This window comes from Kogia breviceps, chromosome 19 (genome assembly GCF_026419965.1).
Source record: "Kogia breviceps isolate mKogBre1 chromosome 19, mKogBre1 haplotype 1, whole genome shotgun sequence".
In the NCBI taxonomy this organism is placed as follows: domain Eukaryota; kingdom Metazoa; phylum Chordata; class Mammalia; order Artiodactyla; family Physeteridae; genus Kogia; species Kogia breviceps.
Window position 1 is genome coordinate 24,091,290 of NC_081328.1, and position 12,364 is coordinate 24,103,653.

Sequence of the window (12,364 nt, forward strand, 5' to 3'; positions counted from 1 at the left end):
TTGCCATCTATCAAAAGTTCTACCGGAAGAAATATTACTTAGGGAAGTTTGTTCAAAGTCTGAGAAGTTCATCCCATCCTCAAAGCTTTCCTTTGCCAGCAACAAGAACTTCTGGTTACTTGTTTTTTAGGAACTTAATTTTTTTTTTTTTTTTTTTTTTTTTTTTGGCCACGCTGCATGGCTTGCAGGATCTTAGTTCCCCGCGGGAGACTGAACCCGGGCCCCAGCAGTGACAGCGCTGAGTCCTAACCACTGGACCTCCAGGGAATTCCCCAAAACTTAATTCTTAATTATCAACCAGCAGTCACCAAGTCTTTACCAAATGCCTACCATAATGGTCATATTAATTCCTTACTTGCTGAGTGCTTTATGGTTCACGGAGTGTTCCCACACGTGTGATCTCATTTGATGCTCATGGCAGCTGTGGGCAGAAGTCAGCGCTGGTCTCCCTGAGGACTCTCTTTGGCCCAGAAGACATTTAGGATACTCTGACTTAGTTCCCAAAGAGCCTGGTTGCGAAGTTGAGTTATTCAAGCCAATCGGTGAACCTTTGAGTGCTAAACTGAGAGGGCTCATTCCCGAGAGGGCAGAGCTCAGAAAAGAAGCAATCCCGAAGCGCTGGAAGAGTCCCAGAAGGCTTTGATAAAGCAGGTGGGGCTCGAGGGGGTTCTTGAAAGAGTCTTAGGTTCATTTACTCAAAAGTAAGCATTGAGGCCCTGGTATAAGTTTAGAGATACGGTGTTACAAGAGACAGAAAAGTGGCCTACCCTCGTGGAGCTGACTTTGGTGGAGGGGAGACAGATTATAAACAATAAATCAATGAACAAGAAATTCAGATAATAAGTGCTTTGAAGGCAATAAATTGGGACTACTTTACATTAGGTGGTCAGGTAAGTCCTCTCTGAGGAGGTGATTTTTGAGCTAATACTTTTTTTTTTAACATCTTTATTGGAGTATAATGGCTTTACGTTGTTGTGTTAGTTTCTGCTGTATAACAAAGTGAATCAGTTATATGTATACATGTATCCCCACATCCCCTCCCTCTTGTGTCTCCCTCCCACCCTCCCTATCCCACCCCTCTAGGTGGTCACAAAGCACCGAGCTGATCTCCCTGTGCTATGTGGCTGCTTCCCACTAGCTATCTATTTTACATTTGGTAGTGTATGTATGTCAGTGCCGCTCTCTCATTTCATCCCAGCTTACCCTTCCCCCTCCCCATGTCCTCAAGTCCGTTCTCTACGTCTGTGTCTTTATTCCTGCCCTGCCCCTAGGTTCTTCAGAACCTTTTTTTTTTTTGAGATTCCATATATATGTGTCATGAGCTAATACTTTAATTACAAGAAGCAGCCAGTCATGCTAGGATCTGTGGGCAGATCATGCCATGCAGAAGAAGCCATCGGTGCAAAGACCTGAAGTGGTGATGTGTTTGGCATGCTGGAGAACCTGAAAGAGGGCCCCCGTGACTTGAGAGGAGTGAGTGAGCGGGAGGGAGCGGCCAGATGAGGTGGGAGGCGGAACGGTAAGAAGTTGCAGGCCTTGGAATAGCAGGCAGTGTGGGTTAGCTCAGGGTCTAGCTGGTTTCTGGAAGCTCAAGGAGGTTGTCAGTCTTCAGAGGCAGATGTGCGGCGTGGTGATCACAGTGATCCTTTAAGGCTGAGCCCTACCTTGTGTTTCCTTCCGTAGCCGGGATGGAGGTGCACACAAGGACCTGACTCGAGTATCCCTCCCCACCCAGCTGTACAATTGGGCCGCCCCGGAGGTGATCTTACAGAAGGCAGCCACAGTGAAGTCAGACATCTACAGCTTTTCTGTGATCATTCAGGAGATTTTAACAGGTAGATCAAAGAGCTCATTGACGGTGCCCAAAGTCTCTATTCTTAGGTTGGATTTTTTTTCCCCCAAGGGTTACTTAATTTTATGAAAATGCAGGACACAGGCAAAAAAAACTTCTTTAAGGAAACCTCTTTGGGTTTATGGAAGGTATAAGATGATCTCCCAGAAATCTTTCTCTTTTAACCTGTTCTCTAAGACTCAGCAAAGCCCACCTATCAGCCTGTCAGTGGTAATGCATTTAATCTAAGGAGCACTTTTAAACTGAATATTGCTGTCAATGCTTATCTGTGAGGTGCCCCTTAAGAACTTTTTTAAAAATTGAAGTATAGTTGATTTTCAATGTTGTGTCAATCTCTGCTGTACAGCAAAGTGACTCAGTTATACACATACGTACATTCTTTTTATGTATTCTTTTCCATTATGGTTTTTCATATTGAAAAACCATATTGAATATAGTTCAATATTGAATATAGTTCCCTGTGCTATACATTAGACCCTTGTTGTCTATCCATTCTAAATGTAATAGTTTGCATCTACCAACTCCAAACTCCCTTCCCCTATCCCTCTTGGCAACTGCAAGTCTGTTCTCTATGTTAAGAACTTATAAATGAGGGGAAAGGACTGGCCTCTGAGAAGTAAACTGTGAAATCAAACACACCCAGGATCCAGCGTAGGTATAAGCAGTGTCACTTAAAAGACATAGAAACCCTTCCAAACATATATAGGACTCTTAGGTGAAGGCATACGTACCACATTCACTAAGGGGGTGAGATTCAGCCCCCATTTAGCAGTGTTTACAGTCTCAGAGGCAAAAACGACACCTTCCATGACATGAATGTATTGGGCAAGCCTACTTGACACCAGGAAACATTCCCTTGTGATCCCCAGGTCTGCCAGCAGAGAGTCCATACCTACATGAGTCCGACACTATTTTTTCCTGTCTCTGTGGCAGGGATTTCCCTGTTATTTGGGTCAAGTGGTTTCTCCTTTGTTATTGGGCTTCCGGTAGTTTTTCTATAGAGAGAAATTAATTTTAAAGAGGTTGAGTGACTTGACAAACGTTAGACAATTTCACGTGATTTCTTAATGTCTCTCCTTCCTATGGCTTTTTCCTTAACAGACAGCATACCCTGGGATGACTTAGATGGCTCAATTATTAAAGAAACCATAGTCTTGGGAAATTATTTAGAAGCTGATGTCAGGCTTCCGAAACCTTACTATGACATTGTTAAGTCAGGCATCCAGGTCAAGCAGAAAGACCGAACTATGAACCTTCAAGATATCCAATATATTCTGAAAAATGACTTAAAGGTAAGCTGTGAAGTTGTTGGGAGTTTTTCTACTTACCTGTCTCAGGGGATAGGGAGTTAGAGACCAAGAAGAAGCTAGAGACCAAGTTGTAGGATATTTTGGAAATTCTCATTTCATTACACCCTTTCTGTGTTCCCAAGAAAATTCTAACTGCCTGACTTGGTGAGGGCAGCAGGGAATTGCGGAGGGAGGCTGCGGCGTGTCAGTACGTAAAAGGGACGCCCTGTAAGCACACAGTGCGATCAGCGAATGACAGCTACTGTTATTACTTTTAAAAAAAAATTATTTTATTATTTTTTTGTATTTTTGGCTGCATTGGGTCTTTGTTGCTGCACGCGGGCTTTCTCTAGTTGTGGTGAGTGGGGGCTACTCTTCCTTGCGGTGCGCGGGCTTCTCATTGCAGTGGCTTCTCTTGTTGGGGAGCACGGGCTGTAGGAGCACGGGCTTCAGTAGCTGCGGCACATGGGCTCAGTAGCTGTGGCTTGCGGGCTCTAGAGCACCGGCTCAGTAGTTGTGGTGCACGGGCTTAGTTGCTCCGCGGCATGTGGGATCTTGCCAGACCAGGGATTGAACCCGTGTTCCCTGCACTGGCAGGGGAATTCTTAATCACAGTGCCACCAGGGAAGTCCCTGTTATTACTTTTTAAATATTGGTAATTAACAGTTAATTCGTTTATTAGGACTACAGTCAGTCTCCCCAACAGGGGTAACAGGGAGTTTGACACCTAGATATGTTTCTAAAACATCGGTGACGTTCAGATGATTGCAGGTATGTCCTTGCCAGCACTTCCCTTGTTACAGGATTTTATTGGAGCCCAGAGAACTCAGCCAACTGAGAGTCCCAGGGTGCAGAGATACGAACTCCATCCTGATGTCAGTGTCTGTTTAGGAGTGACTTCAGAACATCCATTGCAAATAAAAGAGCTGAAGGAAACAGGTATGGCCTTAACCCACAGGTTTTGACGTGAATGTGTTCTGAGAGCTGCAACTAATCAACTCTTCCAAACTCTACTCATAACTTATACTGGGAAAGATGGATGCCTTAGGGAAAAATCAAGATCCTTAAAATTATTAAGTTAAACTTTTTGGACTCCATATTCATCTTGATTGGATCCAGAACTGTGCAGTAACAATCTGTTTCTTTCTAGTATGATTTAGGAATGTATTTAATTGTTTCACAAATAAAAATGGTGATTTTTAAAATTTAAAACTATTATCTGCTCATTATAGAAAATTCTAAACAATACAAAGAAGATAACTTAACATTTTAATTCATCAGAAATAATTTGTTAACATTTTGGTGTTTCCTTCTGATCTTTTTCTAAAGCCTTACTGCTTTTTAGTATACTTTGAAGCCTTAGAGCTCTGATCTGGAGACGACCTTGGAATCATCTGGCTTGATGCCCTCATATTCCAGATGCAAAAACTAAGGTTCAGAGAGGTTGTGGCTTGCTCACAATTCCAGGTTTATTACACAGCTGGAACATAGGCTTTGGATTCTAGCCAAGTGACTATTCTCTGACTCTTTGTTCAGGCCTGGAAGCCTCCAGAATGGCCCTCCAAGCTCTTATTACTTTGGCTCCTTTGAGCCATTCTCTGCGAGCTGTGCACCGTCAACCAGGGGTGGTGGGTAGTCAGCCCTGGAGTTATTTTTTGAGGTATTATCTCTCTCAGTGCAGTGGCTTCTTGGGCAGTGTCTCAGCTTCTTTTATCAGATGCTCACAAAGAGCACAACTTGAACTGACATGAATATTCAAACACCTTTTGTGTAAAGTACGAATTTAGTCCTAAGATTCAGGGGCCTGTAATTTGCTTGTCCTGAAGTTATGCATGTTTTGAACATACTATAACTTAAGCTTAGAACATTTCCTCCCAGGTTTAATCCTTCCCAAGTTTTCTTTTTTTTTTTTTCCCCTTACGCATATTTATTTATTTATTTATTTGGTTGCACTGGGCCTTAGATGCAGCAGGTGGACTCCTTAATTGTGGCAGGTGGACTCCTTAGTTGTGGCATGCATGTGGGATCTAGTTCCCCGACCAGGGATCGAACCTGGGCCCCCTGCATTGGGAGCACCCAGTCTTAACCACTTCGCCACCAGGAAAGTCCCCCAAATTTTCTATCTCAGTTCACGTCAAAATAGTTAGAAATACCCTCTCACCCTCTGTGTGTCTATCTGGTAGTCTTCCTAACTGGAAAGGGAGTGGGAAGATCAAAAACTTTTTTCTGTGTTCTCCTGTCGCTTGAGCAACAAGCCAAGGCTGCTGAGCTGCTGCAGTCACTTTAATCAGCTGCATGTTGCTGCTCTTTTCAGCAGGTGGTCAGCTTCATTCACCAAGGGGTCACTCCGCTCCCAACGAGAAAACACCACCAGAGCCTCCGGTGCCAGACCCAAGTCTGGAGGCCCAGGAGACACAGAACCAAGACGCTGCTTCTCCTGCTTGCTCTGTGGGGGAAGAGGCCAGGAGCCCCAGCCCAGGTCAGGCAAGCCTCTGCAGCTTCGAAATCAACGAAATCTACTCAGACTGCCTGGACATGGTAGATGACAAAGAGGAAGAGCCCCCAGGAACTGGCTCCTCTCTTGAGGGGCCCAGACAAAACCAGGCAGATGAACTGAAGTCCATGGAAGAAGAGTCAGAAAAGATGGAGAGAGAGGCGTGCTGTTTTTGCCATGAGGACAACAGCTCTTCAGAAACTGACATGGAGCTCTCCTTTGAGGACTGGGGCTGGCAGAGTGGTTCAGGTTCACTTAGTTCACCCAGCCTTCCCGAGGCAGCCAGAGGAGCCAAGCGCAGTGTGAGCACCAGGTCCCGGACGGAGGAGTACATCAGTAAGTGTGTGCTGAATCTAAAGATTTCGCAGACCTTAATGCACCAGAATGCCAATTTGCTGAGGAATACTCAACAGAAAATAGGTGAGCTTGAGATGACACGGAAGGAGCAGGAGGAGTGCAGGCCTTTGTGGGCTTCCTCCAGAGAGTTTGCAGACGCCTGTGACTCACCTTCAGCCCTGGGTCCCCCAGCTTCAAGCTATGTTCCTCCTGCCATGCAGCTGCCAGGGGACCTGCAGCCGGACACTGAGGGCAACTGCCCGACCCTAGCAAAGTCTCCAAGAACAATGAGAGACTTTCAAGGAGGACATTTAGGCAAAAGGTCCAAGAAAAGAAGCAGCTGTGGCTGGACACCTTTCACCCCTTTCCCCCAAGTCACTGAAGAAAACACTAGGGATCGGTCGGAGAAGGGCCAACAGGTAAGGCTGAGAGGTGGGGGCGGGGCAGCATAAGCAGGATCTGGAGCCGGGTTCAGCGTTGCCCCTAACCTGTGAGCAAGGGCTGACGTCAGCACAGCCAACTCACAGTGGGGTCCTCTTGGCTTTGGGAAGTAAGGCCTCTAGGTTGGAATTCCAAGATAGATAACTCTTCACCTCCTGTTCCAAACCCAGCACATAGCCCATGACCTTCTCTGTAAATTCAGAGAAGTTTGAACCATGTGAAATAGTTGTTTTATAGGTTAAAAAAAAATCAAGTATTGACACTTCTCTATATAGTTTAGCTCACCAAATATGGTATCTTGGGCAGGTATTAATCCCCATTCTAAATTGCTTATTAATTCATTCATTCACTCATTCAACAAACATTTATAGAGTAAGAGCCTATTTATTAGACCCTGGGATATTATGATGAATGAACCACAAGCTCTACTATGAGTATCTGAGATACCAGTGGGGGACAGGGACTCGGTAGTCAAAGAAGATGCCTCAGAGGATGCGAGAAACCATGGGTTGAAGAGTGGTTCCTCCATGAGCTTCTTTTTTTTTTTTTTTTTTTTTTTTGTGGTACGCAGGCCTGTCACTGTTGTGGCCTCTCCCGTTGTGGAGCACAGACTCCGGACACACAGGCTCAGTGGCCATGGCTCACGGGTCCAGCCGCTCCGCGGCATGTGGGATCCTCCTGGACCGGGGCACGAACCTGTGTCCCCTGCATCAGCAGGCGGACCCTCAACCACTGCGCCACCAGGGAAGCCCCATGAGCTTCTTAAGCACAGGTCTTACTCATGCTGTGTCCCCACACCTAGAAGGGGGCCTAGCACGTAGAAGGTACTTGATAAACGGTCATTGAGGGAAGGACTAAACGAATGAATTTGAACAAGTTCACACATGCAGAGCTGGCTGCCTCTTGAATCAGAATTTTAGAGGTGGATCGAGCCCATCCTTTTACAGAGTGTGAAGCTCAAGCTCAGAGACTTAAACTTGCCAAGATCCACTGGTGTGGCTGAGAGCGGGGTGGAGTAGGAGAGGTCAGCACCATTGGAATGTAGATCTTTTTTTTTTTTTGGAAGGTAGATCTTATTACTAAAATTATTTAGAGTTGCTGGCTCATGGTAATAAAAAGCAGGCTTTTGGTGAGTTTTATTATTGTTTTAAAATCCTCCACCTGCAGTGCACTCGCTTAGGCCTGCACAGGGCAGACGACTCCCACTTAACCCCCATGCCTTGCTGCGCTACTGCCAAGGCCCACAGCTGGTCAGGGGCAGGTTTCTGACTCCCAGTCTAGTGCTGTTTCACTGTCCCTTGCTGAATTTCAGTGAGGCTTCAGTCCTCACTTAGAACATTTGGAAAAGCCTTGGCATTTGTTTTTATATAAAGAGGCACAGAGAATTTACTTAGATTCTTAATTTTCCTGTTTCTATTGGAAGTTAGAGTTTGCTAGAAAACCATTAGAAATAACTTTTATTATATACTGTGTTTTGGTTACCTATTGCTGTCCGACAACAACAACAAAAGCCCAAAGTTAGTGACTTAAAATAACAATGTTTTATTATTTCTCATAATTCTGTGGGTCAGGAATATGACAGGGCTTAACTGAGTGATTCTCCCATCCCATGTGGCACTGGCTGAGGTCACCCCCTCGACTGCATTCAGCTGGAGGCTGGGCCGGGCAAGAAGGTCCAAGAAGGCTTCACTTGCCTGTCTGGTGTCTTAGGCTCCCCCAGATGGCCTCTCTCCGTGCTTGGCTTTTCATTCACCCAAGCTTCTCTGCAGCATGGCAGCTGGCTTCCCAAGTGAAAGCTGAAGCGGCCAGGCCTCTTAAAAACTAGGACAGTGTCACTTCTGGTGCTTTTCTGTTGGTCAAAGTCATGAAGCCAGCACGGATTCAAGGGGAGGGGAGGGAAGTAGATTCCAGCTCCCAAATGGTGGGGAGGGAAGGAATTGATGATAGCCATTGTTGGAAGCCACCTACTAGTACATAAGACTATGTGGAAAACAATTATACCATATTTCAATTGTTCTTTAAAAAGTGTACCCTGGTTTTCTAGCATAATCAAGGAGTAAGGCATTTTCACCTAAATGATTTTTTCAGACAATTGAAATTCATTCTTTTAATTTCTCCATTCTCAAATTTTTAATCATACTGAATGAAAACATTACAAACTTCCCATTATTCTAAATACCTACTTTGGATATATCCTAAATATATCCTGACCTTTCCTTGGTGACCGTGACAGTTTTCTGAACATTTGTTATTGTGACGTTCCATGATACAATGCTGCCGCCACACAAGAGCCTCTGGAGAGCATATTCCAGAGAGACTATGTTCATTTTTACGTATTTTCTCACCTTTAGGCATCTTGCTGCCATCCCCAAATCTCACATTTGTTGCCTTAACAGTTTAGGAAATATAATTAACTAAATTTGTTAAAATTGCAGTAAGCAGATCCCAAAGTCTTTCTTTTGGATAAAGGGCATAGGCTTTAATTTATTTTGCTTCTACTATTTCTGAAGTATTGTGACCTTTTTTTGTTGTTGTGTTTTATTTTCATAGCATCCCCCTGGTGGATTTAGGTAGATATTATTGTCCCTGTTTTATGGATGAGGAAACTGAAACATAAGGCTCTCTTAGGTTAGTCTGAGCAAAGATCAGACTAGAACCCAGGGCCTGGGGCTCCTGCCACAAAACCTGCTGCCTTAATATAGGGAAAAGTTTGGGGATTTAAAAAAAAAATAAATTTACTTATTTATGTATGTATTTATTTATTTTTATTTTTGTCTGCGTTGGGTCTTCGTTGCTGCGCATGGGCTTTCTCTAGTTGCGGCGAGCAGGGGCTACCCTTCGTTGCAGTGCGCGGGCTTCTAATTGCGGTGGCTTCTCTTGTTGCAGACCACAGGCTCTAGGCACGCGGGCTTCAGTAGTTGTGGCGCTCGGGCTCAGTGGTTGTGGCACGTGGGCTCCAGAGCGCAGGCTCGGCAGTTGTGGCGCACGGGCTTAGCTGCTCCGCGGCATGTGGGATCCTCCCGGACCAGGGCTCGAACCCATGTCCCATGCAATGGCAGGCGGATTCTTAACCACTGAGCCACCAGGGAAGTCCAAGTTTGGGGATTTTTGATGTCTATTTTGTCTGCTCCTTCTCCATTTGTGCCCTGTTCAGCCTGGAGTCCTGGGGGCCAACATTTCTATGTAGAGGCCTCCAGCTAAGAGATGCGTTACTAGATGTGCAACATGCAAAATGAAGTTGTCTTGAGAAGTCTGGTTAGTTCTACACACTTAGCGAGAATGGCTTTAAAAATAGAATGTGGAGGGACTTGCCTGGTGGCGCAGTGGTTAAGAATCCGCCTGCCAATGCAGGGGACACGGGTTCGAGCCCTGGTCCGGGAAGATCCCACATGCCGCGGAGCAACTAAGCCCGTGCGTGCCACAACTACAGAAGCCCGCGCACCTAGAGCCCATGCTCCACAACAAGAGAAGCCACCACAATGAGAAGCCCGTGCACTGCAACGAAGGGTAGCCCCCACTCGCCACAACTAGAGAAACCCTGCACACAGCAACGAAGACCCAACGCAGCCAAAAAAAAAAAAAGGAATGTAAGAGTGAAGGAAAGAGGAATTCCTTCATCAAAGCACTAAAACATGTCTATTGATTTTTAAGCTGCCATCTCTTTGTGGTCCTGGAAAACAGAGCAGAGGTGAACAGTTTCAGCCCACTTACGGAGCCAAGGGCAGTTTGGAAAGAAACAGGAACCAAAATACCAGCAGGTGGGTTAACATTGTATTGTTCTTTGTGTCACCATGTCTTTAGACTCCCATGTGACCCAGAGGCCACTGAATGATCTTCATATGTCTAGTGACAAAAAGATTGTGAGAGATGAGGCATAGTAACACAGAAACAGATCTTGGCAAGTTCTCTCCATTGCATACGTGAGAATAGTGGTATAATGGAGACTTACAGGGGACATCAAGTGGCTGGCAGGTTAGCCAGACAGAACTCATCAGTTGTCAAAAGCAAAGCATCCTGACTTTCTGAAACTGCTCAGATTGTGGGGTTTTTTTTTTGGTCACACTGCTCAGCATGTGGGATCTTAGTTCCCCAACCAGGTACTGAACTTGCACCCCCTGCATTGGAAGCACAGATTCTTAACCACTGGACCACCAGGGAAGTCCCCAGATTGTTTTTCTTGTAAAAAGAATTGCCAAATACTCTATGCATCAGTGCTATAGAAACCAAACTACGTGAAAACCAGTGTTGGTCAAAAGAAGCATCACTGACTCTGGGGGACAGAAGGAGGGGGTTGAACAGTATCATTGTTACCTTGCGGCCTCTGATTTTTAGCCAGATCAATGAAATGAATTGGTTTCAGCACAAATCACTAGAAGGAGGCACAGCGTATGCATACGTATAACATATATACGTATGTTATACGTATATATGTTATACGTATGCATACACTGGGTTTTTAAGAACTTAGGTAAAACAAATTTTATTTTATTTTATTTTTTATTTTTATTTTTTTTGCCGTGCGCGGGCCTCTCACTACTGTGGCTTCTCCCGTTGCAGAGCATAGGCTCCGGATACACAGGCTCAGCGGCCATGGCTCACGGGCCCAGCCGCTCCATGGCATGTGGGATCTTCCCGGACTGGGGCATGAACCCGTGTCCCCCGCATCGGCAGGCGGACTCTCAACCACTGCGCCACCAGAGAAGCCCCACAAATTTTATTTTGCATAAGAGGAATTATTATTTTTTAGATTATTTATTTATTTTGGCTGCACTGGGTCTTAGTTGTGGCATGTGGACTCTTAGTTGCATAATGTGGACACTTAGTTGCGGCATGCAGGCTTCTTAGTTGTGGCATGAGAACTCTTGGTTGTGGCATGTGGACTCTTAGCTGTGGCATGCATGCGGGATCTAGTTCCTGATCAGGGATCGAACCCAGGCCCCCTGCATTGGAAGCACGGAGTCTTACCCACCGGACCACCAGGGAAGTCCCTGCATAGGAGGAATTACTAATGGAGCAATAAATGTTTTTCAAGATTAAGTATTATATCAATTTAGTTTTCCTTTTCTGTGGTTAAATGGCAACATTAATCCACAGCTTGAAGTCAGTCCTTGTGGAAAAAAAATTTTGTTCCTACCCCCAGTGGTGACTAAAACTAACGACAAATCCATTCATTTTGGTTAAATATGTACATTAAGGGAGAATCAAGACATTTGATTCAACCAGACATTTTAGATTAGTGTATTTTACCTTTACAAAGGAACTTAAGTGAAGAACTACCTAACTGGCATCAGAGAGTTGAGCAGTCACATCACTGACAGAGGCAGATAGGGTGATAGTATAGCCACTGGATGTCAAAGCAAAAGCTGTAGTTGTGGCTTCGCCTGCCCAGCTCCACCCTCTTCTCCCAGGAGAACAAAAAACTGACTAAAGGAAAGTTTAACACTTTGCTACCAATCCACCTAGTCTTTTTGTATGCTTAAAAAAGTTGTGATTATATACATGTAGGCAATTTTGTATCCTCAGTTTTTGCTTTATATTAGAACATGGTTATCCCTTGTTATTAAAAACATCCTGTAAACTTACTTTGAAATTGTTGAATTTCCCCCATTGTTGAATTTTAGGTTGTTTTATTCTTTTTTTTTTGTTTGTTTTCCTGTTACGAGTAGGGCTACAGTGACTTGTCAGTAAATTTTTTTTTTTTGCATTTTGGGTTATGTCCTTGATAGATTCCCAGAAGCAGAGTTACTAGCTCAGAGGGTTTGAACATTTTAAAGATTCTTGATAGCTATTGCCAAATTGCTCTTCAAAGAAACTGATTAGATGTGCCCTTTCCAGTGGGAGAGTGGGGTATTCTGGATAAAAGGGAATTCACATATATGCCATAGATCACACATTTTCAAAGAGTTAGTTTTTTTTTGTTTGTTTTGTTTTTGTGGTATGTGGGCCTCTCAC

At 44.6% G+C, this 12,364-nt stretch overlaps 1 protein-coding gene across 10 annotated transcripts in view; it reads left to right on the forward strand.

Annotated features, from left to right (window-relative positions):
- TEX14 (testis expressed 14, intercellular bridge forming factor) overlaps positions 1-12,364 on the forward strand; it is a 168,860-nt gene that overhangs the window by 127,487 nt on the left and 29,009 nt on the right. For 9 of the 10 annotated variants that reach the window (XR_010838188.1, XR_010838189.1, XM_067021230.1 and 6 more), the window contains 5 exons: positions 1,684-1,835; positions 2,954-3,144; positions 3,945-4,080; positions 5,456-6,390; positions 10,064-10,170. Coding sequence is in view for 8 of the 10 variants with exons in the window: in XM_067021230.1 (XP_066877331.1) it covers positions 1,684-1,835; positions 2,954-3,144; positions 3,945-4,080; positions 5,456-6,390; positions 10,064-10,170 (1,521 nt within the window). In the remaining 2 variants the exon portion in view is untranslated. The remainder of the gene's footprint in view (positions 1-1,683; positions 1,836-2,953; positions 3,145-3,944; positions 4,081-5,455; positions 6,391-10,063; positions 10,171-12,364) is intronic. The other variant, XM_067021226.1, reaches the window with a different exon arrangement.